Below are 20,598 nucleotides of genomic sequence, written 5' to 3' on the forward strand. Positions count from 1 at the left end.
GTGCCTGTGACCCAAAATATTGTCCCGCACCTGTTAACATGTCTAGGTTCCACTGTGGGTTACCTGCTGCTGCATTTCTTCGCGCCGTGTCCTGGCAATTGTCCTGATTATGAATCTTCCATTCTAAATATTGCCCACCAGATAAAACTGCTCTAGCCAAGTTACTCCAGTCTTCAGGAGTGACGTAAAGGCTACCTAGCGTTTCAACCAAAGAAACCGTAAAAGCAGCCTGAGGCCCATAGGACATAACTGCTTCCTTCAGCTGCTTTACGAGTTTAAAGTCTAGGGGCTGATGATATCTTTGCTGATGTTGATCTTCCATGACAGGGAAAAACCCTTTTTCTGGCCCTAATACTTCTCTCCAATTCTGTGCGGTGCAGCTCGCACAATAGCAGGCCTTGGTGCAGCAAGGTTTATACGGAGGAGGCCCCTCGTAAGGTGGCGCTGTTGGGGCTGGGCGCGTGGGCAAAAGATCTAAGTTATCTACCACTTCCTTTGTTTGTAACTGCGCCATGGCTCCTTCTTTCACTTTTAATTTCAGCTGCGCCATAACTTCCCCCTCATTTTGAGCTGCGCCATAACCTTTTTTAGTTCCTCCTCCTTTTTTGCAAGCTCTCTTTTCATTTCTTCCACTCTCTGATCATCAGAGGGACCCCCTCCCGTCACTTTTCTCTTATCACCCGGACGGGCGTTTTCCTCGTCCGAGCTTTCTTCTGAGCTTTCACTTTCAGAACTGGAATCTCTCCAGGATCCTTTGCAAGATTCCTCTTTTACCTGTTCTAAGATCTCTCCTCCCTGTAGAACCGCCTTGCGTATGGGTTCGCAGGACGATAGTAAGCAGACCTTCACTAAGGACCAAACAGCGAGAGTTCCCGGCATAGTGCGCGGGTCACGCCTGAGGTCCTCCCCTAGATATTCCCACTGGGGAATATTAAGCAATCCCTCCTCTAAGAACCACGGAGCGGTTTGACCCACTTCTTTTAGAAATAAGCGAGCCTTCTTATTTTTCAAAGGGGTCCCATTTGCTTTAAGAACGTCAGTTAGCGGCCCCAACATTTTATATGCAGCCATCTCGTTTCCCATCCCGGAAAGCTTTACTCTCGTCCTTATCCTAGGAACTTTCCCTGTCGCTCACTAGACAGAAATAGGTGCACTCCTTACCTGATCGTTGCCAACTCCGTGCATCTCTCACGATGAGAATCCCGGGTTTCAGCACCACTTGTCGCTCTCGGCCCGCAAGAACGACTCGGAGACTCACATAGCGGCGAACCTTCTTCTTTAATCGCTTTTTTCTTCTTCTCCCCCTTTACCCTCGGCGCATGCGTTTTTATACAGGCAGTGTTAACCAATCAAAATGCAGTGCTCATGCACCTCCCGCGAGAGTGGACCTAAATGAACAGCCAATCATATTCAGTCCCTTACGGCTCTTAGAGTAGGCCTCCTGTACTGGCTCCTGACATCTTAGAGATATATATAATGGGATAAGACAGTCTAGTGCTGGGAAAGCTATTCACATGTGAATATTCACATGTGAAAGAATGATAGTAGATCCTAATCTTACACTGTTCACAAAAGTTAACTTGAAATGGATTAGACTTAAATGTAAGACCTGAAACCATAAAATTCCTAGAAGAAAACATGGGGAAAAATCTTCTTGATTGGGTCTTGACAGTTTTTTTGATATAACACCAAAGGAAAAGCAACAACATTAAAAAAAAATTAACAAGAGGGATTATATCAAACTAAAATTCTTGTGCACAGCCAAGGAAAAAAATCAACAAAATGAAAAGGAAACCTAAGGAATGGGAGAAAATATTTACAAATCATGTATCTGGTAAGGGTTAATAGCCAACTCTGACAAACTCAATATAAACAACTCTGACAACTCAATAGCAAAACAAACAAAAAAAAGTAAATAAAAATGGGCAAAAGATTTGAATTGATATTTTTCCAAAGAAGATACTGAAATAGCCAAGAGGTACATGAAACTTGATTAACATCAGTAAACGTAAGGGAAATGCAATTAAAGCCACAATGTCCCTCAGTTAGAATGGCTTTCATCAAAAAGAGATGACAAATGCTGGTGAGGATGTGGAGAAAAAGGAACATTTGTACACTGTTGGTAGAAACGCAAATTGGTGCAGCTACTGTGGAAAAAATAGAATGGAGGTCCCTCAAAACATTAAAAATAGAAGGAAGAAAGAATAAAGAAAAGAAAAGTAATATTCAACATGCATTGAACACATTCTCCTATTGGCCTTAGGTTTGATGCCTTCCCCTAGTGTCCACCTTGTAGCACTGATCTCTGCCCACTTCCCTACCAAGTACTCTGATTAATTTGGTTTATTTTTATTCTGTCCTAGCTGAATCCTTCAAGGAATTTGCCGAATTGCTCAACGAAGTAGAAAATGAGAGGATGATGATGGTAGGTCTCTAACACTGGATCTTGAACTGATATGGGAGATTTTTCTGTCCTCATTCATTGGATTAATAGTCTATTGTTTCAGTTTCTGTCTCATGGCTGTTTAGAACAATAAAAATATTTAGGAAATAGATCTGATTATTCTATTTCAAGATTTACCCTGGGAGTTTAGCATTAGGTAGAGAGAAATTAATGTGGAAATTCCATTCCTGTTCATATCAGGGACAAGTGGTTTGAAAGACATTAAACCGAGCTATTGAACATGTAGAAAGAAACTGTGGCCCTTAATTCTTTAAATTATTCATTTATTTATCTGTTTCTCTGCTTTTAGAAAGCTTTATTTATATTTGACATATAATTGTTTTATTTAAATCTGTGTGAAGACTTTTCCTTATATTTAAATTCTATTTCTTAAAATAATTGACATTTTTTAGAGCACTTTTAGTTTTACAAAAACACTGATTGGAATGTATAGAGAGATTTCACATAATCCCTTTCTTCTGTTTTGATTACTGTAGCTTTGTAGTAAGACTTAATGTTACATATAAACTTCAGAATCAGTTTGTCAGTACCCACAAAATAAATTGCTGGGATTTTTATCAGGATTATATTCAATCTATAGAACAAGTTGGGATAAGCTGACATCCTAAGAATATTGTCTTCATATTTATGAACATGGGTTATCTCTCCATTTATTTAACCCTTATTTGACTTCTTTCATCTGTTTTGTAGTTTCCTTACATAGATCTTGTACTTATTTTGTTAGATATATTCTTAAGTATTTCATTTTTTGTGAATTCTATTTTATCAGTTTTAAAAATAATCTTTTTGTGTGGTCCCCAGACAAGCAGCACCAGTGTCACCTGGGAAATTGTTAGAAATGCAGGTCTTTGGCCCCACCCCAGACCTGTTTGGACTAAATCTAGAAGTTAACCTAAATTGGTCAATATTTATTTTTACTAGGGTTGTGAGGGTAATGATGGAACTTTGTAGAGGGCAATGAGAATTCTATCTTCCCTTTCTTAATAGGATGACTTCCTGTGGGCAGTTCAGTTTTGTTAAGCCTATTCAATAGCCAGAGTTCTTTCATCTGTTATTACTCATCCTTTTCAACAGTGTGATACTGGCTTCCAAGAATACTGCTATCATATCAACTAGGCTCCTAGAGAAGTGGGATTGAAGGCAGGACTTGAAGGTAGGGGATGTAGAGACTTGGGTGCTACAATGGCAGTGCCACTAATTGTTAACTTCAAATTAATTATGGTATTTCATTGTCTCTCTTTTTCCGTATGTATAATGAGGAAAATAATTCCCACCTCCTAAGGTTGTTATAAGAACTCCAAATGATATAATGAATATGAAAATGTTCTATGAATAGCAAAAAACACTTATTCAGTGAGTGTTGTTTGTAGTTTACTTTTGTTATTCCCAAGATTCTGCTTATGGAAATTTGACTTGGGGATTTTCTTAGATTAAGAGACTTGCTTCTAAGAATATTAATGAGAGACCAATATGGGTAATTTCCCTGGAGTCTGGTAGATGGTCTCCATAGCTAATCTGTACTCTACTAAATGTTTTCTTCTGCTTGAAGAGTTTGTGGACTACTGCCAATGTTGATCTCAAAGGCATTCAACTGCATTTCATTCATATACCACTAGAAATCTTAACTGTACTTCTCTTTAGCTCTTGTTGTTTCTTGATCTCTTTTATTTATCCAATTACAAAGCTCTAAGATATTAAAGTAGGACTCATCTCTTAAGATAGTTTTTCTCACCCTTCTTGCTGGCTCTTTTCCACAGGATTGACTCATTTTCTTCTGTCTTTCATTATATCATGCCTTTTTGTCCCCACAACTCTTCAATCATGTATTGAGTGTTGGCTCTCCATTTCCCATTTAATTCTAGGAATGCCGTAAAGGTTAGGCTCAATGAGGGCCTTTCACAACATGCCAGGAATTCATTGCTTGACTGCACCTCTCCCTTTTTCTAGAACTGTGGTAAAAAGACTTCTAATCCCAACATGGATAATCTGTGAGGTGTTAAACAGCTTTTTATCCTTTCTATAAGAAGAGACCAAAAGAAGCTTTAGAATAGGAAGTAAGTTCACAGCTCTAGCCTGTAATAATTGCAAATGTCTAGTCATTCCTGTAAATGAACTTAAATTGTGGAAGCAATTATGGAGGAAAGAATTGAGGGGGGGGCATTCCAACTATGATGTTCTTAAATAGTATCCTAGGGATATTGTATCACCTCAGAAGATGGCCTTGGAAAGTCTGGATAACAGACTTCCTGTTTGATTAACTTTTGGCTTGACTTTCTGACTCTGAAGGGAATCCTATTAGCAATGTGCAAGTTCTGTCTTTGAGGACTGTTGAGAATGACCTAAAGAGAACCATATTGTTTCAAGCAGTATATCCTCAAAGACTCCTTTTGGTAATTAGTCAACTATCAAAGATTTGTGAACAGTCCTAACGTGCTGGATTGAGTACCAACTCTAATCTGCTAAATGACTATCTAGTGTTAAATGGGATTCATGCAATAGGTACCTGATTAGCTAAACTTACTAATATGTTTAGAGTGTCGCTTATCATGCTGGGGGTTCTACCCTGAGATAGCAGGTAGGAGCTTTTCTGCTAGAGAGCTTATGGAATGGATTCAGTGATCAGAAAGGGGAATAAATATCATGTTTAATTAAAAGTTCTTTTTTGAATAGTTGCTAGACTTCTAAGGGATTTAAGGATAAAATAAAATGAAAAAAAAAACAAAAACAAGCCAAGCTTCAGTGTGATGTTTTCCTATATCTCTAGCTCTGTGTTCTGGCATAAAGTATTATAATAACCAATGAGTGTCAAAGAGAGTAAATGCTCAGAGTATCTATTTGAGTTGTTGGAGACTGGGAGTAATATTATAATCAATGTGATCAAGGGAGTACTATGGTCTCCAATTTCAGTGAATCATGTACTATTTTTCTAGACAGAGACAGGGCCAAACATTCAAAAAGCTTTATGGCTTTATGGACCCCTCATAAGCAGTGGCTGGCACACCCGCTTATAGAAGAAAATTCTCTTTGAAACATAAAAACTGGCAACTGTGCCATCCTTGGGCTGCCTGTGTATGCAAGGGCTCAGCTGAAAGTCCATATGGAAGTTTGAGAGATACTATTCTCCTGAGAAATGGTATGTTCACTTCGTAGTCAAAGCTAAACTTCCTCAGTGTGTCCCAGGTCATCACTTTTTGTGTCACCTTTGTGAAAGTCGAAAATGTTTTTCTAAGTATCTGTTGCTGCATAACAACCTATTCCAAAATATAGTGGCTTAAACAAACCATTTAATTTCATCTCATTATGTTGTGGGTCAGGAATTCAGGCAGGGGATAGCTGGGTAATTTTTCTGCTTCATGTGGTAGCATACACCTGGGAGGCTGGTTGAAGTGGAGAGTCCAAAGCAGCTTTGCTCACCTATCAGGCGTCTTAGTGGAATGGCTGGAAGGCTGGGCTCAGCTGGACTTTTGACTAGCAAGTGTGTATTTGGCCTCCTCTAGGTTAGTAGTCTCAGGGGAGTCTAACTTCTTATAGAGTGTCTCAGGGCTCCCCAGAGTGAGTGTTACAAGATAATCAGGTGGAAGGTGTTGGCCTTTTATGACCTAGTCTGAGAAGTCACATAGTGTCACTTCTGCTATACTCCATTGGTTCAAAGAAGTAATAAACCCACTCATATTAAAGGTGGAGGGGACAGAGACCTCACCTCTCAACAGGGGAAGTGTCACAAATTCCGTGGCCATGTTTTAAAGCTTTTACAAAAGGAGAGAAGTAAAATGACTTTCTGTACTGGATCTATGACACTAGTGACATAATTTGTTTCCAAGTATATACACAAAGTTGATATCATGTAACTCACAGTCCATAGAACTGTAGATTGTGTTGGGTGAGAGAGATGGGTTAGTACTTTAAAATTTAAATTCTGTTAGCCAACATATAGTACATCATTAGTTTCTGATGTCATGTTCAGTGATTCATTAGTTGTGTATAATACCCAATGCTCACCCTATCACATGCCTTCCTCAATTGGGTTAGTACTTTTAATAGAATAATTCTTAGTTTTGATCAAGGAGAATCACTGCTGCCCTTAATTTTGGTACTAGGGGTTCTGGTAGAGCTTTGATTAGATGGGAGTTTGGCCATTTGGTTGAACTCTCTTCATTCCTGGACTTTGACCCAAAGTACCTGCAGGACACAGATTAAAAATATGTACTAATGCCCCAACTTGCCATGCATTTTGGTAGTAGTTTAAAAACTGCTTCTTAATCTGGAGAATATAGGACTGGTCAAAACTGGCTTTCTACTCTTTTTTTCTACTTTTTTTTTTTTTTATGAAGCTATATCTTGTCTTACTGACACTTTGTCTCATTTGACAAGAAAGGCACTACCTCATTTCCCTATCTTATATCAAAATTAATGGAATGGGTCCTAAAATCCAGCCCTTTAGATGTAGTCTCTTAGGTCCTCCATTAATATACAGCTGATTTGTATATTGTTGCCTTGGACAGATGCAATCTTTGAAGAGGATTATATGAACACAAAGCTTTGTATATCTCTGCTTGCCTGCTGAGCAAGGGCTATGGTTTGCAAATGGTGTTTTTATATCTCTAGAACCATATTAATGTCAATATTCTTCATTCTTTAACAGGCTGTTTTTATCTGCTTTGGAGCAAATATAGGTAGTTTGAAGGCCTGATCTGGTGCTCTCTGTGATGCTGTAAGATGCTCTTAAGTTCCGAAGGAAATGTTCTAATTTTATGACATACCCTGGCAGGACCAGAAACAATTTATCCTGGGATTTATCCTGATGCTATTATTGCTAACTCATTTACCTCCCGTAAAATGGTTTGTACTTGGTGCAATTGGTATTTTCATACATTTTCCATTCTCTTTCTCATTTCCACATATACTTCAGGCCCCCTGTATCTGTTTCTGGACATGGCTATAGATATTTATCAATGATCAGACTACTAGTAAGTTACAGAGAAATGCCCCCAGTGTTGCTTCTCTCATTTCCTCTCAAAAAACATTTGATTTTAAGAGACCAATATGGGGAAAAAAGACAGTAACAACAATGAAAAAAAAACAAAAACAAAAACAACGCCAGTTGGTTTGCATCTTGCAGGTTGATGTATTACATGCTAATGCCTTAGTAACAAGGAAACTTGAATCTGATCCTTTCTAATTTGAAAGTTGTTTTATGTGTTCTTTCTCCTTTCCAGGTACACAATGCTAGTGATTTGCTGATTAAACCCCTGGAAAATTTTCGGAAGGAGCAAATAGGCTTCACCAAGGTACATTTTCTCCAAATATATGAGACATTTTTTATAGCTGAGTAGTTTGGGCTACCACTCTTCACTCTTTAGGGATGAGGAGGGTTCATATATATAAGAAAATCTATTCAAAAAAGTGAAAAAAGCTGGAATTGGCACCTGGCTATTTTTAAAATTTATTTTTTATTGTGTTCTGTTAGTCACCATACAATACATCATTAGTTTTTGATAAAGTGTTTCCAACCAGCTATACAGCTATGAACAAGTCTCTTCTCTTTTTGGAGCTTCAGTTTCTCCATCTGTAAAACGAGGAGCTTGATAATAGGCATTATTTAAAGGGCTCTTACTATGTGCTTGCTAAACACTGGGCTACATGCTTTACAGTTATTCTCTAATCACTGCAATTGTGTGAAGTTCTGGTATTTTCCACAGTTTACAAATGAGGCAACTGAGGTTTGGGGAAGATAAAAAAAAACCTGACCAAAGTTATATAGTTAGTGACAGTAGCCAGCATTTAGACATTAGGACTTTTTTTAAATCTTCAAATTCTACATTCTTTCCATTAAGTCATACTGTATAGATATTTACTGTCAAATATGGTACCCATAGCTATATAAATAAAATAAAATTAATAACTCAGTTTCTCAATCATCCTAGTCACATTTCAAATGCTTGGTACCCACATGTGGCTAGTAGAGCTACGATGTCGGATTGCACAGATATAGAACATTTCCATCATTGTAGAAATTTCTACTGATCAGCACTGTGCCAGATAATTTCAGATTATTTTCAGCTTGACCACTCATGGATCTGATTCCCCAGTGTCTCATAAAAAGGTATGGAAAACTGTAAATTTATTCTTTTCAGCTAGGTATAGACCTATTTTGTGAACTTCAATATCTATGCAACCTAGATGGTCTTCCAGAACTAAATGTAGCATCTTGACTAAGCATCTTGTCCTAAAAAGGAGTGAGAACACACCATCTGGTTATTATTTGGAATATTGTGACAAGCAGTTTGTGTTTGACCATAGCAAGTTCAGAGAGGAAAGTGGAAAGATGAGATTAGTGGATGTGATGTCACTGCTGGATGTCATCAGTCATCTTGACCTGGGCATTATTTGAGTGACATTCAGGCTAAATAAGTTAATCTGGATAGCCCAGCATTTCTAGATTCCACTTGATATATCTGGAATCTCATTAACATAAGTACTTAATTTGGAAAATATATATAATTGAAGGAGAGAAGAACCTTTAAAGTCACAAGTGTGGTATGAAAATAGTTAAGTGACGTGACAGGTATTAAGTAACAATGAATAAAGAGTATGAAGAAGGATAGATAATGTGAAAATCCTCACACAGTGTACTTTCACTCCTGGATAAGATTTGGAAAAAGGAAAGAATATGCTGCCATGGTTGACCTCATGTCCTCTGAAAGAAAGAAAACAAATTTCTGTTATTTCCTATGTTCCAGGCCTGTGCTGAGGATTTTACATATGTTGTCTTCCTTAATTCTTACAGCAAACCTATGAAGTAGGATGTATAATATCCATTATCTCAATGAAGAAACAGACTCAGTTTCAGCCTTTTTTTCTATTTCTTTACCAGAGGGTCAATTTGCACACCTAAAAGGAGAGTGACCAACTCTCCGTGTGAGTGTTGTTTTCAAGAAACTATCTAGAATTATCCTGGTAGTAAAATTTAGGGTAATAGAAAGAGCAGTGAACTAAGGACTAGAAAATGCAGCTTCTGGTCTACGCCTGTGTGTTTTCAAATTATTGCCTATCAGTTCCAACACTTCTCAGTACCTATTTAGTGAACATGGATGGAATTCCTTTTAGCATCTCTCCTTTACAGTGATGAAGCTGCTAAACTTTCTCAGTAGAGGGTGCTGGAGGGATACTGTAGGAAGAAGGGGCTCTCCTGTAGTTTCCAACTGCTGCAAAGTGGGGGTCAGTAGAGGAGTGAGCTATCTGGTGTGGTCTCTGACCCAGCCACACATCTAGAGTACATAGTCGCTCCATGACTTTGAAGCCTCTGCCTGGCCTGGCAATAGATAACTTATCTGCACGTCTCTCAATTTAGGTCTTTCCCTGAACACCTACCCACTCGTTCTGTCCCTCCACCCCCCAGCTTCCCTCTGTAGTTCCCACCCCTTTCCCACCTGCTGAATGAAGGTTTTTAAGGGAGCTGCTGCTGCCTACTTCCTCCACCAGCCCCCATACAATATGCTTGCTCCTTAGGAGGTTCCAATGAGGCAGGCTGGTCCTGCAAAGCTTGCTGGTAACCTAAAAGGTCCCCATTCTCTATTCCTATACCACTGGATGCTGATTGCTCCACACCTGCACTCTGGAGAGTTGCCTCCTACTTACGTAGCAACTCTAGACCACCAGGCCAAACCAATTTAAGCTAACTGCTCTGCTTAAATCACACTGTTTCCAATGAGTTTGTAGCCCTGTCCAAATTTGCCCTTCCTTGGGTGCCTTCCCTCAGCCTCAGAGTACTGTAAAATATTTCCTTATATATTATAGTTAGTATTTTTTTTAGTTTAGTAAGTTAGTAGCTTATTAATTTTGTATAGTGGTTTTTATCTTTTGATTAGGCCTAGACTGATACAACCAGCGCTGCTGCTAGTTGGCTCTGTGACTTAACTGGTAGTGAGTGGTATGTGCCCTTAAAAACATAGATGTATGTTCTCATTTGAACCTTGTAAAGAAGAACTTACTGTCCTTTTTTAACTGATGAGGACACTAAGATTTGGTGAGGTGTGGTGTCTAAAGTCATTCAATCAGGAAGTGGCAGAGCTTGGATTTGAATTCATTTCTCTTGGTTGTAAGTGTGTGTGTAGGGGGCGGGAAACACCTTGGATCCCAGGTTGCAGGTCCAGATGGAGCCACTGCAGGTACATATCTTGGTAATACTCAATGGAAAACTTTAATGGTTAAAGGGTTCCTTGGGGAATATCTGGCTGGCTCTGTTGGTAGAGCATGTGACCCTTGATTTTGGGGTCATGATTTCAAGCCCCATGTTAGACATAGAGATTACTTTTTTAAAAAGTTTAAAAAAAAGGGAGGGATTCCTTGTTACCCGTCCACTTAGCATGGCCTGCTAAGAGGGGCAATGCTAAGTTGATCTCTTCTGTTTTTAGAAGGCAATGTACACCACAACATATACCACAATTGGATGTGCTACTTCAATTTACTACTTCAATATTTAGAGGCAACATACACAACATATACCACAATTAGATGTGCTACTTCAATTTGCCAAGTAATCCAAAAGCTCTGAGCCTAGAGGAAAAATAAAACAAAAGAAAACAAAAAAACCTTTGCAGCAGGGTCCAGTTTCGTCTGCCTGCATGTTCTGAGAAATAACTCCAATTTTATATGCTTCATATCAAGGAATCACCTTTTCTAATAAAGGCAGGCTTACATGTCCAGTATTTCATAATAAATAATTCAATTCTCAGGTAAATATTGTTAGCAGAAATTATTCAAATAATATGAAATGTAGGCCATTATTTTTCCCACAAGAATCCCAAGGGGGAAAAAAGTCCTTATGAGAGATAACACTTCTCTATTGGCCTCAGTTTTCTCATATGTACTACAAAAACAATGGATAAATAATTCTTATCTAATCTTCTGTGTGAGATTCTAAGGGTAATTAACTAAATGTGCATCTATTCAGTAGTAGAAATTGTCTAGTCAGAATTTACTGTGCTATAAATATAAAATATATTTTTGAAGGCAGTGTGACAAATGTAAAATATCTTTAGTGTTTTTATTGATCACATGTCAAATGGTATTTTGGATATAGTGGGTAAAATGAGATACACCATTGAAATTAATTTCACCTGTTTCTATTTCCTTTTCTTAATATGATTACTAGAAAGGTAAAAAATATAGATATGGCTTGCATTAAATTTCTATTTGGTAACACTGAACTAAACAAAGGAATTACAGTTGAATTATTTATTTAATAACTGAATGTTTGTACTTCTTGATTCCCTTTATCCATTTTACCCATCCCCCACCCCGCTCCTCTCTGGCAACCTCCAGTTTGTTCTCTGTATTTAAAAGTCTCTTTTTTGGCTGGTTTGTTTTGTCATTTGATCATTTGTTTTGTTTTTTTAGATTGCACATATTAGTGAAATCATATGGTATTTGTGTTTGTCTGACTTATTTCCCATAATACCCTCTACGTCCATATATGTTGTCACAAATGGCAAGATCTCATTCTGTTTTTATTGCTGAGTAATATCACTATATTTACCCATTCATTTATCAATGGACACTTGGATTGCTTTCATATCTTGGTTATTGTAAATAATGCTGCTGTAAATATAGGGCTACATATATATTCTTGAATTAGTGCTCTTTTTTTCCTTTGAGTAAACACCCAGTGGTGGAGTAACTGAATCATATGGTATTTCTAATTTTGAATTTTTGACGAAACTCCATACTGTTTTTCACAGTGGCTGTACCAGCTTACATTCCCAGCGGCAGTGCAAGAGGGTTCCCCTTTCTTCCGCTGCATCCTTGCCAACACTTGTTGTTTCCTGTGTTGCTGATTTTAGCCATCTGACAGGTGTGAGGTAGTATCTCATCCTGGTTTTGATTTGCATTTCCCTGGTGATTAGTGAAGTTAAACATCTTTTCTTGTGACTGTTTGCCAACTAGATGTCTTCTTCGGAAAAATGACTCTTCAGATCCTCTATCTATTTTTTATTTGGATATTTGCTTATTGATACTGAGTTGTACAAGTTCTATATATATTTTGAATAATAACTCCTTATAGGTATACCATTTGCAAATATCTTCTCTCATTCACTAGGTTGCCTTTTCATTTTGTTGATAGTTTCCTTTGTTGTGCAAAAGCTATTTATTTTGGTGTCATCCAATATTTTATTTTTTTTTAGTGTTCAGTAATTTGTCATTTGTGCATAACACCCACTTCTCATCATAACATGTGTCCTCTTTAATGCTCATCACCCAATTACCCCATCCCCTCAACACCTCTTCTACAGCAACTGTCAACCTATTTCCTATGGTTAAGAGTCTCCCATGGTTTGTCTCCTTCTCTGATGACTTCCCATCAGTTTTCCCTCCCTTCCCCTATGATTCTCTGTACTATGTCTTACATTCCAAATATGAGTGAAACGATATCAAAATTGTCTTTCTCTTATTGACTTATTTTGCTCAGCATAATACCCTCTGGTTCCATCCATATCAATGTAAATGGTGATGGCTGAGTAATATTCCATTGTACATATATTCCACATCTTCTTTTTTTTTTCTTTTTTTCTTAAGTTCAGTTAGCTAACATTAGTTTTTGGTGTAGTGTTCAATGATTAATTAGTTGTGTATAACACCCAGTGCTCATCAGATCACATGCCCTCCTTAATGTCCATCACCCAGTTACCCCATCTCCCACCCCCTCCCTTCTGCAACCCTCTGTTTCCCAGAGTCCAGAGTCTCTCTTGGTTTATCTCCTTCTCTGATTTCTTCCTATTGAGGTTTCCCTCCTTTCCCTATGGTCTTCTGCCCTATTCCTTATATCCCACATGTTAGGGAAACCATATGATAATTTTCTTTTTCTGCTTGACTTATTTCACTTAGCATAATACCTCTAAGTTCCATCCATGTCGATGCAAATGGTGGGTATTCATCCTTTCTGGTGGCTGAGTAATATTCTTTTGTATTTATGAATCACATCTTCTTTATCCATTCCTCTTTTGAAGGTCATCTCAGCTCCTTCCATAGGTTAGCTATTGTGGACATTGTTGCTATGAACATTGAGGTGCCTGTGGTCCTTCTTTTTACTACATCTATATCTTTGGGGTAGATACCTAGTAGTACAATTGCTGGGTTGTAGGGTAGCTCTATTTTCAACATTTGGGTAACCTCCATACTGTTTTCCAGAGTGGTTATACCAGCTTGCATTCCTAGCAACGGTATAAGAGGGTTCCCCTTTCTCTACGTCCTCACCAACTTTTGTTGTTTCCATTCTTGTTAATTTTAGGCATTCTGACTAGTATGAGGTGGTATTTTATTTTGGTTTTGATTTGTATTTCCCTGATGTCAAGTGATGTGGAAGATTTTTCAGGTGTCTGTTGGCTACTTGTATGTTTTCTTTTGAAAAGTGTCTGTTCATGTCTTCTGCCCATTTTTTGACTGGATTATTTGTTTTTCTTGGGGATTAAGTTTGATAAGTTCTTTATAGACCTTATCCACCAGCCCTTTGTCTGTAGTGTCATTTGCAAGTAATCTTCTCCCTTTCTGTGGGTTGACTTTTAGTTTTGTTGACTGTTTCCTTTGCTGTGCAGAAGCTTTTTATCTTGATGAAGTCCCAGTAGTTCACTTTTGCTTTTGTTTCCCCACACAGAGAGCAGTCGCCCAGTCCTGCACGCATCCATGATGCCCTCCCTTCCTGGGGCAAGGTAAATTGTTGCTGGGTCTTTGCCCCTTTCAGGGCCCCACATGGAAAGTGGTCACCCGATAGTGCTGCACACAGTTCAGGATTTATGGCAAACTGAGCCAACAGCCCCCTCTTGGGCTTGTTGACTGCAACCAGTTTCCCCATTCCAATGCTTAGGAACTCTGCGAACTCAGGGACCCCTGTTCTTTCTGTGACCCCTGGGTTCCTGAGACCACACTCACAGTGTCCCAGCTAGCATTCTGCCCTGCGTCACCACCTGAGCATCTTTAAGGAAGGGACATTTCTCACTGGAGCATACTTCCAAAGGTTTCAATTTGGCACTCTGGGGCTATATCAGTTCCCAGTAGCTGGCTTACAGAGGCTCCCTCCCCCCAACATTTATTTCCCCATATATCCCCTCAGGTTCACTTCTCTGTACCTCTTACATTGCAAAAGTGGTCACTTTTCTGTTTGTAGAATTCCAGCAATTCTTTTTTTACATCTTGGGCTGAATTCATGGGTATACAGAATGGTTTGATAGTTATCTAGCTAAGTTCAAGGGACCAGATGAAAGGAGTTCCCCTATTCTTCTACCATCTTGCCTCCCTCCCCCAGTAGTTTAATTTTGGTTTTGTTTTCCTTGCCCAAGTTGATATATCTAGGAAAATGTTGGCTGATGTCAAAGAGTTTACTGTCTGTACTGTCTCTAGGAGATTTTTGGTTTCAGGTCTCATATTTAGGTCCAAGTATTTACTTTTGGTAGAAAGCTTCTGCCATTTCATATGTTCTCTGGATTCAGAATCAACAGGAAGGCAGCGTTTGATGAAAATTCATATACACATAGATATAGAATTAATTAAATTAGCTAACATAAAATTATTCAAATAACACCTAGCATGTAATACATATTAGTGTTTTCTGTTGTTGTTATCATCATCCTCATCATCCTCATCATTATCATTTTTATTGGCTATAAAACAAAGAAAATAGAATACTCTCCATGAAATTGTCCAATTGGTGATGATCTTACGCTGATTAAAAATTCACAAGAAGAGAAATTAATGAGACAGGAAGAGAAAGATAGTGGCAATGAATGTTTCCCACATGATTACTGGTATATGGAGGGGTTTCATGTCACTAGATCTCCAGATTTGTGTCTCTGGCTCTGCAGGATGTGGGAGATGTCTTTTTGTCATAGGAATTTCAAAAAAAGGTCAGGGACAAATAACTGAGTGTTGGGAACTAAGAGGGGTCATATTTGGAATAAATTCTTCTTGTTGTTCAAAGAGGATTAGGCTTTTCAAATGACACTGATGATAGTACCTACTGAAATAATAAATGTCTTGGGTGAAATTTGTGGAAAATTTTGGGACATGCATGGTGGTTATTGATGTATAATACTCAAATAATACTCTTCTCTGGCTCCTATAATAAATTTTGAGCTATTGGTTAGGAATTTTGCTAGGTAATGCAAGTTACTCTGTTCACAGAGTCCATTTGCAGACGAATGAACTCTGTTGTCAGTTCCACTTGGCTGACTGAGTCCCAGTGGACAGGCTCTTTCAATAATCAGAATCTCAAAAGGCCATTTTGTAACCGAGATATTTCACAAAGACAACAGTTTCTTTATCTGTTTAGCCTTTCTGTCATGCCTTGGATACCAGCTTTTGTTATATAATAGCTACTAAATGCCTCAGATGGTAGGCTTCCTAAGCATAGACTCATGGGCCAAATGATGTTACAGGTATCCTCTCCATCAGAGGACTTTTTCCCCAGGGGCAATTGTGCTGGTAGGGCTCCTAACTCCCTACTTTAGCCAGAGCGGTTTCTCTTGGATCTGTTTTATATAATGAACTTTTGGGGCAATATTTTTTTTAATAGGACTCTATTAGCTAAAAAATTTGCAAACCATCTCTTTATGCTAAAACTTGATTGGTCTCCCTTTTCCAATTAAATATAAGTCTGTATGTCTTCTAGTCTCTGTATGGTAGTTAGGATACTTAGGCAATTAGGTAGATGTTAGTGTATCATCTGCAATGTAATCAGACTAATTTTACAGCTCTTGAGTTTTGAGAAAAAAGTCTTTATTTTTTCTACTGTAAAAATTGAACTTAAAAGCAACACACACTTACACAAAAATGTAAAATAAAATAATACAATAAGATCTATTAAAAACCTCAACAGTCTTCATTCTTTCCCCACTCCTCAAAGTCACACATTTTTAACCATTTGTATTCTTTTGGTGGTTACTTTCAGATAAAAAATGCTTTTATTGCTGTTTGCATTATCTACTTGAGAAATTATTTATTTTGTCTTGCTAGGAACAGAGGAGATCACTGCTTACGTCTCTCTTTCCCTCCCCTTCTGTTGCTGGGTGGACAGGGGAGACCCCCCAGACCCTGACACCTCCTCCCAGCCTATCTCTGGGTTATTGCCAGAGGCTCTTTGTTTCATTACAAGAAAGAATTCAAGGATGGATCAGACACAGTGGGTGAGTGGTGCAAGTGGAAAAGTTTATTAAAGTGATAGTACACTCGAGATCTGAGAGCTGGTGAGCTCAAGGGAGAGCTGTGCTAACTTTGGGGTCTCTATCTTTTATTAACAGTTATTAACGAAGGGGTAAAATATTTGTTATTTGTGGAGGGGGTTTCTTTGGGAGCCTTTTCTCCCTTACTTGGTCAGGCTCTCAAGCCTTCTTTGTCTAGGGCCCATCTCATGTGATCTGGCTTCCTTTGGCTTTGTGTTTGGAGTACTGCCAATACAGATTTCTAACTTTCTTGATAATGGGCCATGACTACCATTTTACTGGCCGCCAGACATCCTGTTAAAGCCGAACTGTCTATTCTAACACTTTAAATTTTTGTTAACTATAACATCCTTTTACTTCTTCTGTTTCTTATCTCTGTTACTTTAATTTTTTTTTCTCTGTTACTTTAAATAATATACTTAACCCCTGTTTCTTACTTCATCAGCTTTTGACTGTGGCTTTGTAAGACGGAGATATTAACACTTCTGTCTTCCTTTACTACCTTTAAACCCTCAAATCCTGTCAGCCACACCTTCACTATTCACTCATAGGGTTGATCACATTACTATTCTACTCTGGAGCCTTAATAAAATCCTGTCAGTGGTTATTATTAAACTCATTTTATAGTGGGAAATGCAAGTGACAAATCCAGGATTTGAACTCAAGTTTCTCAGATGCAAGTCCATGAATTTTCACATTTCTTATATTGGATTAATATGAATATTAATTTCTTGTGGCTAGGATAGATCAAGGATGATCCCTTTCTTTACCCTTTTCTCCTAATTTCTTGTCTACTAGGCTTAGAGGTTTTTTGTCTACCTGCTCTAGATTCCTATTTGGTTAACTCCTTCTATTCCTCTCACCTCTCTAAAGTCCCGGCACATGAAAATCTTGTGAGTAGTTTCCCATGTGTATATTTTAGCTATTACTTGATTAGCAGAACCCATCCCACCACTATTCCCCTTCTCACCACCTTTCAACTTCCCTGAACCTCCTGCACCAAGGTCAAAGAAGGACAAACCAACCTCAGTCCAGTTCTGTTCATAATGGGTCTTTCATCCTGCAGTGTAGAATGCTGAACTGCCCATTGGAGATGGCAGAAGAAAGACTTAGTCATCCACCATAGACACATGACAGAGAAAGTATTTGTACCCTTTGATTCATATTTTTTGGGGCTTGTCAGAATTGCCCACAGTATTATGTTTTCAGTTCTTTTTCAAGGATGCTCTTGCCAAAGAACAGTCATTGAATCAAGCCTTTGTGTATTCTCTGGTAAGAATAAGGGCCAAATGGCCCAAGACATCTGAATCTCTGGAGAGTTGGAGCTTGTGTGGAAGCTATGATATAGTATGTTCTCACCCAACAGTTGTCAGGCAAGTGGGCATTGACAATAATGTATGAGGTTGCCAGTCTTACTGTTTTTTTTTTTTTTTTTTTTTTTTTTTGTGAACAGAGATCATAGAAAGAACTTTAGGAAAAGGGCTTGTTCTGGAGATAGATAATGTTGAAAAAATAAAGAAGATGGAACAGAATGCACCCTGATAGGGTAGGTGAAGCCAAGGGTATTAATCTGCCTTGGATTGCAAATGTGTGGGACAGAGCGAAGGGAAGCAGGAGAAAATAACCTTGAAAAGCTACAAACAGTTTTGAATTTCGGATCCCCTCATCCCTTGTTTGAGTTTCAATGGCCCCATAATGTATTAGCAGGGAGAGTCGAGTACTTAATGTGCTCAAGAGCTAAGCTGTTTGACAGTAGTCCGTAAGTGATTTTCAAGCCAACATCAAATACTTTATATGCTGTATAATAATAATTATCACATACTAGGTACTTGTTCTATATTATCTCAATTAAGCATCATTATCCACTTCCTACAGATGAGGAAGTCAAGACCCATAATGGCCAAATAACTTGTCCAAAGACAGAAAGTTATTAACAGACAAGTTTCAGCTAGATATTTGTAACTCCATAAATTATATTTTTCTATTTTATGTATTTTGAACCCAGCTTTGTGGGGTTGCTATGAAAAAATTTATAAAGATAGATTAATAATGCCTACTGACAATTTAATGGATAAATACATTTTGATAAAATCACAGTATTTTACACTAATAAGAATGAATGAACTAGGCCTGTTGTATAAAACAACATGGTTGAATTTGACAGATATAAGGTCAAGGGGAAAAAAAGCTAGTCACAAAAAGATTGCCTACTGTATGTACATATTTTTATAAAGCTCAGAAACAGGCAAAAATACGTGATGGTGTTAGAAGCCAGGATACTGGTTACCTAAGAGTGAGGGTATAAGTGAGAAACTTAGGCCCAAGAGTAACTTTAAAGGTGGTGGTGATATTTTGGCTTTTTATATGAGTGCTGATTACATAGGTATATTTAGTTTGTGAATATTTATTGAGAATAGGGTATTTTTCAGATTGTATGTTACAATTTTTTTTACTAAGTTTTTCATTTTAATTCCAGTATAGTTAACATACAGTGTTGTATTAGTTTCAGGTGTACAATATAGTGACTCAGCAATTCTATTACAAGTGCACTCCTTACTTCCCCTCACCTATTTAACACATCATTCCCTCCGCTCTGATAACCATCAGTTTGTTCTTTATAATTGAGAGTCTGTTTCTTGCTTTTTCATGTTCTCTTTTTCCATTTGTTTGTTTCTTTTGTTTCCTAAATTCCACATATGAGTGAGTGAAATCATATGGTATTTGTCTTTCTCTGACTGACTTACTTCACTTACCATTATATTCTCTAGCTCCATCATTGTTTTTGCAAATGGCAAGATTTCGTTCCTCTTTATGGCTGAATAATATTTGTGTGTGTGTGTGTGTGTGTACACACCACACCTTCTTTACCCATTCATCAGTTGATGGGCACTTGGGTTTTTTCTATAATTTGTCTATTGTAGATAATGTTCCTATCAACATCAGGGTGCATATATCCCTTTGAATTAGTATTTTTGTATTCTTTGGGTAAATACCTAGTAGCACAATTGCTGGATCATAGTGTAGTTCTATTTTTAACTTTTTGAGGAACCTCCATTCTGTTTTCTAGAGTGGCTTTACCACTTTGGATTTCCACTAACAGTGCAAGAGTGTTGTTCCCCTTTGTTTCTCCGCATTCATGCCAACATCTGTTGTTTCTTGTGTTGTTCATTTTAGCCATTCTGGCAGATGTGAGGCGATACCTCATTGTGGTTTTTATTTGCATTTCCCTGATGATGATTTTGTATCCTGCAACTTTACTGAATTCATTTATTTTCGTATTTTTTGGTGGGATTTTCAGGGTTTTCTATATATAATATCATATCATCAGCAAATAGCAACATTTTTACTTCTTCCTTATCAATTTGAATACCTCTTACAGCTTTTTAGTGTCTAATTGCTGTGGCTAGGACTTCCAGTATTATGCTGAATGAAAGTGATGAGAATGGACATCCTTGTCTTGTTCTTGATCTTAGGGGAAAAGTGCTCAGGTTTTCCCAATTGAGTATGTTTGCTGTAGGGTTTTCATATAAGGCCTTCATTATTTTGAGGTTTGTTTTCTATAGAACTACTTTGTTGAAGTTTTTTTTTTTTTAAAGTCAAGAATGGATGTTGTATTTTGTCAAATGCTTTTTTGTATCTATTGAAATAATCATATTTTTTGTGCTTTCTCTTATTTTTTTTAAATTTTTTATTTTTTCTAAACATATATTTTTATCCCCAGGGGTACAGGTCTGTGAATCGCCAGGTTTACACACTTCACAGCACTCACCAAAGCACATACCCTCCCCAATGTCAATAACCCACCCCCCTTCTCCCAGCCCCCCTCCCCCCAGCAACCCTCAGTTTGTTTTGTGAGATTAAGAGTCACTTATGGTTTGTCTCCCTCCCAATCCCATCTTGTTTCATTGATTCTTCTCCTACCAC

General features: G+C 37.9%; 1 protein-coding gene across 4 annotated transcripts in view; it reads left to right on the forward strand.

The window, feature by feature from the left end:
- Nucleotides 1-20,598, forward strand: part of OPHN1 (oligophrenin 1) — a 526,945-nt gene that overhangs the window by 199,445 nt on the left and 306,902 nt on the right. For all 4 annotated transcript variants that reach the window (XM_059385802.1, XM_059385799.1, XM_059385801.1 and 1 more), the window contains exons 4-5: nucleotides 2,364-2,425; nucleotides 7,681-7,752. In XM_059385802.1, the coding sequence (XP_059241785.1) occupies nucleotides 2,364-2,425; nucleotides 7,681-7,752 (134 nt within the window). The remainder of the gene's footprint in view (nucleotides 1-2,363; nucleotides 2,426-7,680; nucleotides 7,753-20,598) is intronic.

The sequence above is a fragment of the Mustela nigripes genome, chromosome X (genome assembly GCF_022355385.1).
Source record: "Mustela nigripes isolate SB6536 chromosome X, MUSNIG.SB6536, whole genome shotgun sequence".
Taxonomy (NCBI): Eukaryota; Metazoa; Chordata; class Mammalia; order Carnivora; family Mustelidae; genus Mustela; species Mustela nigripes.